The sequence below is a fragment of the Oryctolagus cuniculus genome, chromosome 20, assembly GCF_051225735.1.
Source record: "Oryctolagus cuniculus isolate XC-2025 breed Fujian yellow rabbit chromosome 20, ASM5122573v1, whole genome shotgun sequence".
Classification (NCBI taxonomy): Eukaryota; Metazoa; Chordata; class Mammalia; order Lagomorpha; family Leporidae; genus Oryctolagus; species Oryctolagus cuniculus.
Window position 1 is genome coordinate 28,067,181 of NC_142886.1, and position 16,076 is coordinate 28,083,256.

A 16,076-nucleotide genomic window follows, 5' to 3' on the forward strand; every position below is an offset into this window, starting at 1 on the left:
CTTTTCATCCTATAGTTGCAGAATACACATTCTTCTAACCTGTGCTTGGAACCTTCTCTAGGACTGACCACATACTAAGCCATAAAGCAAGTCTCAGCAAATTCAAAAATATCAGAATCATACCATGCATCTTCTAGGATCACAAGGCACTGAAGCTGGAAATCAACAACTCAGGAATCTCTAGAGCATATGCAAACACATGGAGACTAAACAACATCTTCCTGAGTGAACAGTGGGTCATAGAAGAAATCAAAAGAGAAATAAAAAAATTTCTGGAAGCAAAGGAATATGATAACACAACATAACAAAACCAAGGGGATACAGCAAAAGCAGTGTTAAGAGGAAAGTTTATAGCAATAGGTGCCTACATCAAGAAATCGGAAAGCACCAAATAAATGAACTATCAGTGCATCTCAAGGATCTAGAAAAACAGCAGCAAACTAAACTCAAAACTAGTAGGAGAAAAGAAATGATTAAAGAAATCAACAAAATTGAATCAAAAATGATACAAAGGATCATCAAAAGGAAGAGCTGGTTTTTTGAAAAAATAAACAAACTTACATGCCTTTGTATACACAGACATTGCCACGACTGAAAAAGAACTTCTAAGATCAATCCCATTCATACTAGCTATGTAAAAAAAAATCAAATACCTTGGAATAAATTTAACTGAGAATGTCTAAGATCTCTACAATTAGAATTACAAGACATTAGAGAAAGAAATAGGAGAAGATGCAAAAAAATAGAAAAATCTTCCATGTTTGTGGATTGGAAGGATCAGTATCATCAAAATGTCCATTCATCTGAAGGCAATTTACAGATTCAGTGTGATATCAATCAAAATACCAAAGACATTCTTCTCAGATCTAGAAAAAGAGGTGCTGACATTCATATGGAAACACAAGAGACCTTGAATAGATAAAGCAATCTTACAGAACAAAAACAAAGCCGGAGGTATCACAACACCAGATTTCAAGACATACTACAAGGCAGTTATACTCAAACCAGCCTGGTACAAATACAGATGGAGAGGCCAATGGAACAGAATACAAGTGCCAGAAATCAATCCAAGCATCTATAAGCAATTTATATTTGACAAAAGGGCTAGAACCAATCCCTGGAGCAAGGACAGTCTCTTCAAAAAATGGTGCTGAGAAAACTGGATTTCCACATGCAAAAATATGAAGCAGGACCCCTACCTTACACCTTACACAAAAATCCACTCAACATGGATTAAAAATCTAAACCTATGACACAATACCATCAAATTACTAGAGAACATCTGAGAAACCCTGAAAGACATTGGCACAGGCAAAGTGTTCTTGGCAAAGACCCCAGAGGCACAGGCAATCAAAGCCAAAATCAACACATGGAATTACTTCAAATTGAGAAGCTTCTGCACTGCAAAAGAAACACTCAGGATAGTGAAGAGGCAACCCACAGAATGAGAGAAATTATTTGCAAACAATGCAACTGATAAAGGATTAATAACCAGAATCTATAAAGAGATCAAGAAACTCCACAACAACAAAACAAACAACTGTGCTAAGAAATGGGCCAAGGACATAAACAGACATTTTTCAATCAAGGAAGTCCAAATGGCCAACACATGAAAAAATGTTCAGGATCACTAGCCTTCAGGAAAATGCAAATCAAAACCACAATGAGGTTGCACCTCACCCCAGATAGAATGGCTTTCATACAGAAATCAACAAACAACAAATGCTGGCCAGGATGTGGAGGAAAAATATTCTAATCCAGTGTTGGTAGGAATGTAAACTGGTAAAACCACTATGGAAATCAGTTTGGAGATAACTCAGAAATCTGAATATAGACCTACCATATGACCCAGCCATCCACTCCTGGGAATTTACCCCAGGGAAATGAAATCATCAAATAAAAGAGTTATCTGCACCCCCATGTTTATTGCAGCTCAATTCCCAATAGCTAAGACATGGAATAACCTAAATGCCCATCAGCTGAAGTCTGGATTAATAAATTATGGGATATGTACTCTATGGGATACTACTTAGTAGTTAAAAAAAATGAAATCCAGTCATTTGCAACAAAACACCAGAATCTGAAAAACATCATACTGAGTGAAATAAGCCAGTCCCAAAGGGACAAATACCACATGTTCTCCCTGATCTGTGATACCTAACAGAACACCTAAAAGGAAATCTGTAGAAGTAAAATTGACACTTTGGGAAGCAATGTCCTGAACTGCCTTAACTGTTGAAGAACATTTTTTTTTTCTTCTTCATACTGTTTGTTGAACTCTTTACTTAACCTAGAATTAATCAAATGTGTATAATTTCAATTGAAAAGAGATCTCAGTGAAAAATAAGAGTTGGAACAAGAGAGTGAGGAGTAGGTTTGTAACTATCATGCTGTATAGTTCTGCATACATTCCTATGGACTTTTTTTTTTTTAAATTTTTTTTTATTTGACAGGTAGAGTTAGACAGTGAGAGAGAGAGAGAGACAGAGGGAAAAGTCTTCCTTCCGTTGGTTCCCTCCCCAAATGGCTGCTATGGCCGGCGCTGCACCAATTCGAAGCTAGGAGCCAGGTGCTTCCTTCTGGTCTCCCATGCAGGTGCAGGAGCTCAAGCACTTGGGCCATCCTCCATTGCCTTCCCTGGCCACAGCAGAGAGCTGGACTGGAAGAGGAGCAACCGGGACTAGAACCCAGAGCCCATATGGGATGCCAGCGCTGCAGGCGGAGGGTTAACCAAGTGAGCCATGGCGCCTGCCCAGACTTACTTGTAAGGCTACATTTTAAAAACTTGCCATTGGACCCCAAACCCCATTAAGCTTGGTGATAAAAATACTATCTTAAGTGTTGAAGTGACCATATTAAGTGTTAAAATGATCATGTAGATAGGATTAAGTATTAAAGGGATCATATAATAAGATCAAGTGTCTGGTAATAATAATAGAATTAAAAGGGGGAGAATATTCCAACATGGGAAGCAGTCCACACAGCAGACTCATAAGAATGGCAGTCACTTTAAATAACACTCTCACCTCAGAATCAACCCTTAAGGTAGTCTGGTCTGGCCGGCCAAAAGCCCGTGAGAGCATTCCAGATATGGAAATCGAGGACACTGTGGTAGGAAAAAAAAATGTCATACATGTAGGATCTCTGTGAGGGAGATCTCAGTGGAAAGAAGTGGCCATCAAAGAAGAATGTACTTTTCTCTGAAGGGAGGAGAGAACTTCCACTTTGCTTATGGCCTTGTCTAAATATTGGCTGAGATTGTGGATTGAAAAGGCTTCCATATGCTAGATAGCTTGTGTCAAGAGCCTCGGGTGATCACTGATGTCATACATAGGTGTGTTAATTGTTAAATTAACAGCAGGAATCACTGTGCATTTATTTCCCCTGCAAGACCTCTGACCTCAACGAGTTGTATCGTAAGAATTAACTGTAAAACTTGTTCTCAAACAGTTGTGTGTGTGTATGTGTGTGTGCATGCACACACACGTGCCAAATGTTGAAATCTTTACTTAGTATAGAATTGGTCTTCTGTGCATAAAGTAAATTGAAAAATGAATCCTTTTTTGTTCTAAAGATCCATTCATTTTTACTTGAAAGGCAGAGTTACTGAGAGACCGAGGCAGAGAGAGAGAAGTCCTCCATCTGCTGGCTCACTTCCCCGATGGCCACAAGGGCTGGTGCTGAGCAATCAGAAGCCAGGAGTCAGGAGCTTCCCCCCAGGTCTTCCACATGGGTGCAGGGGCCCAAGCACCTGGGCCATCCTCTGCCGCTCTCCCCGACCACAGCAGAGAGCTGGGTCGGAAATGGAGCCACTGGGACTCAAACTGGAGCCTGTATGGGATGTTGGCACCGTAGGCGGAGGCTTATCCCACTGTGCCACAGCCTGGGCCCCAAAAATGAATCTTCATGGAGAATGGGACTGGAAGTGGGAGACGGAGCAGGAGATGGGGTGGGAAGGCGGGTATGGTGGGAAGAATCACTATATTCCTGAAGTTGTACTTAAGAAATCTGTACTCATTAAATAAAAGGCTTCTTTGGGGAAAAAAATAAACAAACCAGGTACAGCTTACACTGGCATTTTCAGCTATGTATCTTTGACTTTCTTGGTCACCCTGGTACCCAGCCTAGGCCACTGCAGCATGGATCACTCATTGGACTGATTGGCAGCCATCTTGAGTGCCTGCTGTGGTGATTTTGGTTTTATGCGTGTGTTCAACTCTGTCTACACCGCAAGCTCCTTGCTTATGGGGACCATGGCTGTACTTGCTTGCATCCCCCTCCATGCCTTGTGTATAGAGAAATTCAACCAGTGCTTGCTCAGCAGACTGTGGTGCGTGGCATTCGGGGTTGGAATCACAGATGACGGTTTGAACACACGCTGGTTTCACGGTCTATCAGCTGTGGGACTTTGTGAATGTTGCTGATCCTCTCTGAGGTTCACTGGTAAGAGATAATCTCTCTTACTTCTGAAAGAGTTACAGTAAGATCTATTTTATAGAGATAGTGGCAGATCTAAAGACAGTAACAGGTGAGCATTTAGCCTGGTGGTTAAGACCATGGGTGAGATGCCTGGGTTCCATATGGTTGTAAATATGGATTGGATACCTTGCTCCAGCTCCCAGCTCTAGTTCTTACTGGGAGACAATGGGATGGCTTAATTGGGTTCCTACCACCCATGTGGGAGACTTAGATTAAGTTCTTGGCTCCAGGCTTTGAGCCCCACTGTTGCAGGCATTTAGGAAGTAAACCATCAGATGGGAGTGTTGCCTGTCTGTCTCTCTACCTCTCAAATAAAAATTAAGAAAAATATAATCACTACCACCACTACCTATATTTGACTGCTTACTGTAGGATAGTGTTTAAAACACAGCACTGAATAAATGATGGTACATTTCTTATGGTGATTGCTATTTTACAAACTTGAATTGCCCATTATGGTAGTCATTAGCCACTTGTGGTGAGTTAAGTTTAAATTATTTCAAATGTAAATATTTGTGTAAAAATTCAAGGACAGGTTATATTCATAGTGCTTAAGATGCTGCCTGGGCCACTTGTCTCTTATTTTGGAGGGCTATGGGTTCAAGTCCTGACTCCCAGTCCTGGCTCCATGCCTGTTCTAGCTTCCTGCTAACGTGTACCCCAAGAGAACTCAGTGATGGATCAAGCATTTAGGTCCCTGCTACCCATGTGGGAGGCCAGGATGGAGTTCTGGACTTCTGGCTTTGGTCTTGCCCAACACTGGCTGTGGTGGGCCTTTGTTGAGTGAACCAACAGATGGGAGATCTCTGTCTCTGTATCTTTTCGCCTTTCAAGATAAATGAACAAAATTACTTCTGTGCTGTTAAAAAAGACTTCGGTTCCTCTGTCACGCTGGCCACATTTCAGCATGCAGCCAGCACCGCTGTGTTGGACACAGACCATTCCCGTCTCTGTAGAAAATTCTGTCAGACAGCACTGCTGCTAACTTCCCGTTCTGCAAATCCCTCATGGTGCTTGGAGCTACAGATGGTGTGAAGGACTAGGTTCAGGGGCCGCAGAGGCCAGGGGGTCTGGAAGCTTTGTTTTGCGTGGCACACACTCACTTGGGTGGGGAAGGATCCTGCGAGGGCAGCAAGGGGAGGTCCCTGTGCGTGTGCTCTGCCGCCCACAGGCTTTGTCCCCTGGGGTGCCCATGGAGTCCACAGAGGCTGAGAGAGGGGTGTGCACCAGGTGAGTAGCTCCCTGAAGGTTGGCAGGGGCCTGGCCTCTCGTCTTAAAGCATGCCAGACCTGGAGGAGCTGGAGCTGGAGAGGGGCCACGGAAATCAGAGGCCTGGTCTCTTGTTCAGCATTTCTCTCTTTTGTTTTTACAAGTACATTTTAATTTTTTGGAGAATGGCAATGTGCCTCATTTCTGGGAGGTAGGAGAAGGAGAAAGGGAAGGGAGGGGGCCCAGAGGGAGAGAGAGGGAAATGTGAGTCAGAAGCTGGTTGAAGGTGGCTTTGTGGCTTCTTCAGTGCAGGTGTGGGTGCCTTTGCCATTGGTGCTGACTCAGTTTCCTGGATGATGGCTTTGGCAGTGTGTGACCGACCCGTAGTCCTCATCAGCCTACGCCAAGGGCACCTGCGTGACTGGCCGCAGCTACACAGAGCACACGCGGGCTCACCTGGTCTCTGTCCCTGCACGTTGATGGTGCTCAGCCCAGCATTCCTGGGTGCATGATCAGAGAGGGCTCCCTGCGTAGCCCAGACAGTGCTGTGAGGGTCACTCACCTGGCCCCGAGGCAGGCTGCAGGAGAGGGGCAGCAGCGCCTCAACTCTGCTCCTGGGTGAGGGGCACGGCAGGGGGAGGCTGATGCTTTCTGGGGGCGCCCATGGCAGCGAGGAGTGCAGACATGGATCCAGTCGAAAGAAAATGGGGAAGTAGGAAGGCTAGCAACATGCATGGAAGCACAGCAGTACACACAGGGACACACACAGACACACATTCACAGCAACACACACGTACACAGGGACACACACAGCCACATGCACACAGCAACACACACGTGCACAGGGACACACACAGCCACATGTACACAGCAACACACACAGCAATATACACATATACACACAGCAACACACACAGCTATGCACATATACACAGGAACACACACAGGGACACACACAGCCACATGTACACAGCAACACACACGTACACAGGGACACACACAGCCACATGCACACAGCAACACACACGTGCACAGGGACACACACAGCAACACACACAGCAATATACACGTATACACACAGCAACCCACACACAGCAATGCACATATACACAGGAACACACAGAGGGACACACACAGCCACATGGACACAGCAACACACATGTATACAGGGACACACACACAGCAATACACATGTACACAGGAACACACACAGCAACACACAGCAACACACACAGCAATACACACACACCACCACACAAACATCAACATACACACCAACACACATACACAGCAACACACATGCACACAGGAACATACACAGGGACACACAGAAACACACACGCACACACAGCAATACACACACAGCAATACACACATACCACCACACAAACATCAACACACACATACACAGCAACACACATGGACTCAACAACACACATGTGCACAGCAACACACGCAGACACACATAGCAACACATACACAGCAACACAGCAACACACACGTATACACACAGCAACACACACACAATACACATGTATAAAGGAACACACAGCAACATGCACATACCACCGCACACACATCAGTGCACACATACACAGCAACATACATACACACAAGAACACACACAGGGACACACACAGCAACATACACACACATGCACACACACAGCAACACACACGTACACACAGCAACACACATGTACACAGGAACACACACAGCAATACACACATATACCACCACACATACATCGACACACATGGCAACACACATGCACACACACAGCAACACAGTACATGGGAACACACACGGACACACAGCAACACATGCACACACAGCAATACACATGCACACACACAACACACATGCACACACACAGCAACACACACATATACAGGAACACATTCAGCAACACACAGCAATACACATACACACCACCATACACACATCAACACACACACCAACACAGCAACACACTCAGCAACACATAGCAACGCACATCAATACACACACCAATACACATGGCAACACACAGCAACACACACAGCAACACACACACACAAAGCAACACAAACAGCACACACACACTCGGCAACACACACATGCACACGTGCCTTTGCTTCATCTTCATGTGATCTTCAAATTCAATTTCAGGGGCTTCACCCTGTGGTCAGCCAGCATCCTGACACACCGAGAATTTGAGCAGGGAAGGTTTCATATGAAGAGTGAGTAACTACTCAACGTGCCGAATTCCTAAAAGACTGTGAGGTACCAACACATGAAGCAGCTTCTCCTAGGGCTGAGGGATGGTGAGCAGGACAGGACTAGGCACTTGGCAGGGCTCAGAGTCAGGCTGTGGTGGAACGGCACGACAGCCCCAGGGCCGGGCCGGTGGTGGTGGGTGGAGGAGGCAGGAGGCTCGAGCCTGAGCTGATACGTGCGGCAGCCCGCCGGCTGCAGGGTCTGCAGGAAGTACCACAGCAGCGGAGAGATGTAGTGGAGGGCGTGGGCCGTAGCTGGGCTGGGAGGCCACTGCACTGGGCACTGCTGGCTTTTGCTCCCTGGCTGCACTCTGTTGAAAACAGCACACTGGGTCCAGCCAGGGAGACCCGTGCTCCTGCTGTGGTCTCTCTGTGTCCCAAGACCCCCTGTTGATAAAGCCAGATGTGGAACCATCTGACAAAGGGGAGAGAACCAGTGTCGTAAGGCAGGAAGGAAGAACAGATCCAGAACCACGATACCATACATCCTTCTCTTCCCGCGAGCCAAGTCTCCCCTTCATCTGGGAGTCGCCGTGGCACGTGGTCCCGTGCCCTTTCTCATGCCTGCAGCTGTTGGCTGGGTGGCTCTGTGGGGTCTCCCCAGATGGTTGAGGGCCCGGGGCTGGCCCCCAGCAGGTCCCCAGTGACAATGCAGCGGCTGCTATCTTTATTGGGAGTGGAGGGGAGGGTGGGGAATGTGTCTGCACTCCCTCTGCTTCTACTGGGTGCTGATCTACATGGCCCAGCCCCGTGGACGAGCAGGCCGCTGGCTGCCTCAACAGCCCTCCCTAGGGAGTGCTGGCTGGCCTGGTACTCTGGTTGCTCGAGAGCCCTGGGACTGATGACTTGGGGGTGCCTTTCTGGTGGCCCCTAATTCTACATTGACTGCATTTTCTCCTCTGCTGGCACACTGGAACTGGAGCCGGTTATCTGGGCTGTACATTGTTGTTATCCATGATGGCTGGAACCCTTGCCCCGCACTTGCTCAGCGTGCCTCTGCCCACCGTGGCTGCGACCCTGCCCAGCTTTGTGTGACCGGCCATCTGCCATTGGCCAGTGTGGTCCCCAGCTTCTGGTTCTTATGGGAATGCTCCCCTCCCCCTAAACCCAGTCACTCTTCTGTGAAGGACACTCATTGGCTCAGAGAGGATGAGGTATCAGATGTCAGGGGCTGGAGGAATCTGCCCAGAGGACCGGGGTCTTGTGTGCATAGGGAATGCACCAGGAATGCACCAGGAGACAGGCCGTCCAGCAGAGCCAGATGTGGACAGGCCTCTGAGGGCCTAAGGACCCGTGCTGGTGCTGGAGCCTGGGACCTCTGCTCTGCTGTGGTGGGAGGTGGGCTGCTGGGGAAAGAGTGATTGAGGTGCAGCGTTCACTTAATTTCTAAGGTGACAGCTTCCTGTGTGTTTCCCCTGGCAACTGATGATAGAGGCCGTCTGTGTATTGGTATTGAACTTCTCACGTGGATTGATTGCCCCAACAGGTGCTGACTACATCAGCATCCTTCTTAGAACTTAGTGTAGATTCATCGTTGGTGTTCAAACTCTTGGCTGATGTCCTAGGGGGAACTGTGTGTGCCCCCAGTGCCAATGCCCTCAGCTGGGCTGGGGCAGTGACTGGCAGTGCACAGCCTGGGAGCAGGACTGTGAGCATCAGGAGGTTTATTGGGCCCCGCAACCTCCAGAGAGTGTCCCAGCAGCCCGCTCCATGTGCCTGGTACAGTTATTCCTGTGGCGTGAAGGAGACCCCTCATTGTGGCGGAGTGGGTAAAGCCGTCTCCTGAGATGCTGGCATGCTCTCTGGGCACTGGTTCATGTCCTGGTTGCTCCACTTCTGATCCAGCTCCCTCCTGATGGCCTGGGAAAAGCAGCAGAAGATGACCCAAGTATTTGGGCCCCTGCCATCCCTAGAAGAAGTTCCTGGCTTCTGGCTTCAGCCTGGCCCAGCCCTGGCCATTGTGGCCATTTGGGGAGTGAACCAGTGGATGGAAGATTTCTCTCTCTCTCTCTTTCTCCCTCACGGTAACTCTGACTTACAAATAAAAAATAAATCTTTAAAAACCAAAATAGAACAAAACAACAAAAGCGGAGACCCTGCTATGATTTGTGGTATTAAGAGAGCCCTAGATTTGGAGTGCTTTCCAGAACTCCCTTGGATGTTTGTTAGACACTTCTTCATAAGCACAACAGCTGAGTCTCACATCTTGAAATGTACCAGCACCTGAGCTGCTACAGTGTGCGTGTTGTAGGGATTGTGGAGATCTAGATAAACAGAATATGTTTAGCATGTCTGAGAGATAGGTGGCAAATACAGTAGCTTGGCATATCCTTGGATGAGTCATCAGTAGATTAGCGTTGGTTAAAAGCCCTGCACAGTCATTTTGAGGGAGTGAGACCCAGCCTAGGTGGGTTTGGAGAGGAGGAGATTGGAAACCTCAGGCCTTGTGCACAGGCTGGACTGTCTGGGTACCACGGGACTGAAGGGAGGGCGCTGAGGAAAAAGATGGAGGTGTGTGTGTGTGTGTGTGTGTGTGTGTCCCTACCTGGACACCAGGGGGGAAACGGAAGCAAGGTCCAGGTAACGTTCTACACTCACACCTCTCTCACACCCCGTCTCCCTGCAGGTGCACCTGCGCTCCGCCAGGCGTCTCCGGGAGCTCTGCTGTGCCAATCGGGGCACCTTCATCAAGGTGGGCCAGCACCTGGGGGCTCTGGATTACCTGCTGCCGGAGGAGTACACCAGCACGCTAAAGGTGCTGCACAGCCAGGCCCCACAGAGCAGCATGCCAGAGGTCCGCCAGGTCATCCGCGAGGACCTGGGCAAGGAGGTAGTGCCTTGGCTGGAGGGAAGGCCGGGGGTGGGCTGGGCTCCTGACCAGGCCCTGGCTGGGCCCAGGGCCCAGGGCATCTACCATGAGGCAGAGCAGAAGTCACAGTGACTCTCAGTGCTGCAGCCAAAGAGGCTTAGAAGGAAACCTGCTGGTCTTGAGTTGAATCATATGAAATTGTTCATGTTTGACCATTTTTGAACCACAGTCTAATATCTATCAGTTACTGAGGGTTTACTGCATACCAGCAACTGTGCTGGGTCCCGTGTATTATCTCAGTTAATTCTTAGGGCACAACATATGACGGGTGTGATTAATCCCGTTTTGTAGATGAAGGGTGGGTGGGGGCCCAAGGGGTTAAGATCAGGTGTCCAAGGGCAGCGTGGTCCCATCAGTGAAGTGTCCAGGAGCAGTGGCTTTTCCTGAGCAGCCCTGGTAGGTGGTCATCCAGCCTCCGCCTGATAGGACGGTTACTGTCCGTCTGCTGCCCAGGGCGGCTTGTTCTGTTGTCATCCTCTCTGAGCGTTCCTCTGCAAGTCATCGAGTCTTTGAAGATGAAGCCCATGGTGGTCCTTTGACCTTATATCTGTAGCACCAGGACAGCGAGGTAGACAGTAGGTGCTTAATGTTTGTGTGATGAACCAATGAGTGAATGACTGAAAGCTTCCTTAGGCTACTCAAGATGGGGCATAGGTTTGAGAAAGGCCAATTGTTTCATTCTTAGTGGTTTGCAGAGAGCTGGCCCTGACTACTGGTCCTTTAACACAGTTAAAGGTTTCAGGTGCCCAGCCTCCTTCTAGGGACACACTTCCCCAGGGGCAGCCAGGCCTGGAGGAAGCCTTCATTAGGTGAGTTCCTGAGGGCCAGGACCACACCGGAGGTAGCAGAGAGATGCCTGTGACTCCCTTGCCACCAAGAAGCTTGTTCTCTGATGGGAAGGAGAGTGAGTGAAAGGCAAACTTGACTCAGGGCTGGCGTCCGGGAGCAGGCTGCAAACGAGGAGTGGTGGCATGGAAGCACCCCAGGCAGAGGGGCTGGGGTTGGCACTGAGAGTGGCTTTGCTTCTCGCCAAGATTGTTGGCCTCTTGCTTCCAACGGCATGAGAGTCACCCCCAAATTAAAACTAAATAAATCACTGTAATAACAGTGCAAGGTGCATCATTGCTGGGATGTGGCAGCTCCGTGGGGTTGGCTGCCAGGGAGAGGAAGGCTGCTGGGGAGGGGAGCGGGGTGAGAGCAGGCCAGCGGGGCAGAGTGAGGCAGGAAGCTGGGCTCCTCCGTCCCAAAGCCCTGCCTGAGGCCTCAGGGCCTGGCCGCCAGTCTCCTTCCAGGGCGCGGTCCTAGGCGTGCTGGCTGTGTGTCCCCTGCACAACGATGACTCTCCAGCCCCCCAGAAAGGGAGGCTGATGTCAAGGTCACGGTTCTGAGGGGGCGTCCCTTGCAGCCCGTGCTCTTTCCCTCCCCCCTGCACTTCCTCCCTCCCGCGAAGCGCGTTTGTTCCCTGGTGACACACTTTCTAGAGCCGTGGGTGGAGGGAGGGGCGAGGGCTGGGTGGGAAGCAGGGGAGGTGAGTGCGGGGGTGTGAGGGTGGAGGAAAGTCACTCACAGGGCACTTGCTCCTCCTCCTGCCCTCCCACGACTCTTCTCGGGGTGCAGCTGTCACCCTGGGATGACGGTTGAGCTGGGCCCGGGCATCCTGGGCTGCACACCACAGAAATCCCTGTTTCTTCCCTGGGTTCTCAGGAGCGCGGTTAACAAGAGCTGAGTCTACCAGCAGCTTTGCAGGTCCTTGGGCGGGACCTGAGGTTCCTGGGAGACTGCCTGCATGCTGTGACATCTCTCACTGCGAGGGAGGAGCTCCAGGGGTGTGTGTGCTGGCCAAGCTGGTTGGTTCTGGATGCCTGGGTTGGGGGGGTCCTCCCCATCCACAGAGGCTCTGGAAGGTCATGGGTGTCCTCACGCCAGTCCCCGTCCCGGGCACATGGGCTGGCCCTGAGTCGTGTCCCCTGCCTGGGGTGGGGGACGAGGTGGAAGTTGTAGCACTTCTGGACCCTACAGTTGATGTTTGCTTCTGGATCAGGCCAGACAGCACTGAGAGCAGGGGAGGGCGCCGCCCTCACCTAGGCTTGGCTCTGTAGGGAGTGGGCTGGGCCACACCGCTGAGGGAGGGGCGGCGGCAGCAGCATCTTGTCCCCTACACAGCAGAGTTCTGTTTGGCAGACATCCATATGGAAAGCAGCTGTGTGTGTCTGTGTGTCTGTGTGTGTGTCTGTGTGTATGTGTATGTGTCTATATGTGTGTGTCTGTGTCTATATGTGTGTGTCTGTGTGTCTTATGTGTGTATATGTGTGTCTGTATGTGTCTGTGTCTTGCATGTTCCTCAGTATGACCAGAAAGAAAGGTGCTTTTCCCCCTTTTATTTTGGATGTTAGGCTTATGTCCTGAAGGACCAGTTCTGGGGAGCAGCCAGGAGCCCAAGTAAGAGGTGGGATCATTTCTATGGCATCAAGGGTGACCCGGATATGGACTGAATTGGGGTTGGTCTCAGCTTTGGTTCCTTGACTGCCCTGGGGGTGTTGGGTCCTGGTGCACTTCTGACCTTGGCCAGTAGATGGCGCCTGAGCTTGCGAGTCCAGGAGGGGTATTGGAGCCCTGACCCTTCCTTGCAGCGGGGAGACTTGACCAAGTGGGTGAGATTTAGATTCATTTTACTCTTGGGCATGGTCCATGTTGTAGAAGGTGTTTAGGCTGGCATCTCTACATCCCATATGGGGCAGGCACGGGCCTAAACCATGAGACCGTTGACCACCCCGGCTGCCATGAGACCGTGGCTGGGGACCTGGCACAGTTGTTCATGGCAACTCCCAGCCCTTCCTCTGCCTTCCTCATCCAGGTTACGTGTCCTTGAAGTCCCCTGCAGGCTCTGACAGCCTGCCATTCTGTGGAGCAACACCTTTTCTCTCATTCTTTCATTCCTTCTCACTCTTGCCTGTCCACACAGCTGGCATGTACTGAGAATGGCAGAGACTGGACCTTGAGTCTAGCTGAGGGCGGTGTGACCTCACTGTGGCTGCCATGGTCTGGGGTCATCATCAGGGCAACTCCTGGCTGCATCAGAGCCCAAGGGGTTTGTGGGAGAGGGAGGAGTCAGGTTTGGGCAGGTAGAGGTGTTCTGAAGCAGGTAGCATCCGCCCAGGCCCTCAGATGGGAGGCTAGAGGAGGAACTGCTTCTGGGTTAAGGAAACAGGCTCAGCCAGGGTGCTGGCGTGGGGCACCATACGGCCAGGAGGGTGAACAGTGACGTTTGTCCCCTGGAAAGCGGCGTTCAGGGTGGCGCATAGTGGAGCGGAGGTTGGACTGCCAGGGCTCGGGCCGCCTTTTGAAGGACCTGGGACACTGCTCTCAAAAAGTGAGCCCGAGGGAGGGGAGAGCTGGGAGAGGGTCCTGAGCAAAGGACAGACAGAGAGATGGAGATACGGCAAGGTGGGTGGAGGCCCAGCAGCCCGATTCTTTTTGTAATGTGGGAGGTGAGTCCCACACTCAGGGCAGTGCAGGTGGGGAAGGCTGAGGTGAGTGCAGAGCTTGGGGATAGTGTGACGGTGAGACTTAGGAGGTCAGCTGCACTGGTTCAGTTGTCTGTGGTCATGGGGACACACACACTCCCCTCCTTCCCCACCGACTCCTGCCGACAAGGCAGATTTTGTTGCAAGGCATTTCTAGAAGTGACCCAACTCTGGCCCTGCAGTGTGTTTGTGTTGGGTAAGGTTCTTCCCAGCTCTGCAGTTCTGGAGAAGCTGAAGGAAGTGAGGCCAGTGGCTGGAGGGAGACGCGGAAGCACCGTGGTTGGTGGCGATGCTCGCATGGGTAATGGCGTAGTGCCGCTTGGCTTGTATGCTTGGAAACATCTTTTTGTGCATATTATACTCCTTGAGGGGGTTTAGACTCGGCCTTTCCAGGGACCAGAGCTATATGATGCAGGTCTGGGTGTATGTATGTATGTATATATGTATTCATGTATTTATTAGAGAGGCAGAGAGAGAGAGAAGAGCTTCCATCCACTGGTTCACTCCCCAGATGGCCTCAACAGCTGAATTGGGATCAACTCCAGGAGCCAGGATCGCAGTCCAGGTCTCCCACCTGGGTGGCGGGGACCCAACTATTTGAGCTACCACTGTTGCCTCCTAGGGTCTGCATTAGTGGGAAGCTGGAGTCAGGTGCTGGAGCTGGGAATCCCACTGGACCAAGTGCCACTCTGGCGTGGTGCTTTTGGTGCATCCTCTGACCGGAGCTTCTAGAAAAATGCCGAAGAAAGCATGAGGAGGTGCCAAAGCACGAGGTGGAGGAATGTGCACCCCGCGGTTGTGTGTGAGCCCCTGGGTGCACGTGGAGGGTGACTTTCCAGTTGTGTTTCACTCCAGGTTTAAGTGAAAGTTCAGGGATGAGGTCAGGAGGCCCAGGTACGGGGAACACCCCCTGCCTCTCACACTTGCTGTGGTCAGAGAGGAAGCGCTATAGGATGAGGACCACAAGAACGAGGGCAGAGCATGGAGTGAGGCAGGAGGATGCTGGCCTGGGCGAGGGGCACCCAGGGCCCCTGCTGGTGCCTGGAGAGCTGTGAGAGGTGGGGAAAGGCGCTCCCCTGGGGCCCGCCCTGCTCCCAGCTGCAGCAGCCCTGGGCTGGGCCAGGCTTCCTCTTGTGTGAGGCAGGGGTCTCCAGAGAAGCAGCACTGATAGGGTATCCAGGTGTGTGTGTGTGAGTGTGTGTGTGTGTGTGTGTGTGTGTAGGTGCCTTGTGGAATACAGGGCTGCTTCAAAAAGTCCATGGAAAATGAATTTAAAGATATTATTTTTTTGAAATCCATGCATTTTCTGTGAGTTTTTTAAAGACTCCTTGTAGATACGTTGGTGTCAGTTGTGTGTGTGGGTGGGGCACACGCATCTCTTTCTCCCTGTCTCTGCTGGGCCGACACATTGATAGCTGGTTCTGCTTCCACATCTGGACCTGGTTCTGCTCAGGCTTCATACTAAGCCCTTGAGGTGGGCAGGAGGCAAACTGCCTGTTGGTTTGGTGACTTTGCGACCTGGGGCGTGCTGCTGACTTTCGCTGTCCCTGTTTCATCATCTGTAAAATGGAGCGGCAGTGGCTACACATGGGCTGCTTGTGATGCGGTGAGTTGGTGTGGGACACGTGGAGCGTGTCTGGTGCAGGGCAGACAGCCAGTGAGCCTCAGACGTTAGTTCTGTGCATTGCGCTGGATGCTGTAGATGAGCAGAGAACTTGGGTTCTGAGGGGCTTGGCA

General features: G+C 50.6%; 1 protein-coding gene across 11 annotated transcripts in view; it reads left to right on the plus strand.

Annotated features, from left to right (window-relative positions):
* ADCK1 (aarF domain containing kinase 1) overlaps positions 1 to 16,076 on the plus strand; it is a 137,474-nt gene that overhangs the window by 50,646 nt on the left and 70,752 nt on the right. For all 11 annotated transcript variants that reach the window (XR_016226639.1, XM_089322442.1, XM_089322443.1 and 8 more), the window contains one exon: positions 10,573 to 10,776. Coding sequence is in view for 8 of the 11 variants with exons in the window: in XM_089322442.1 (XP_089178568.1) it covers positions 10,573 to 10,776 (204 nt within the window). In the remaining 3 variants the exon portion in view is untranslated. The remainder of the gene's footprint in view (positions 1 to 10,572; positions 10,777 to 16,076) is intronic.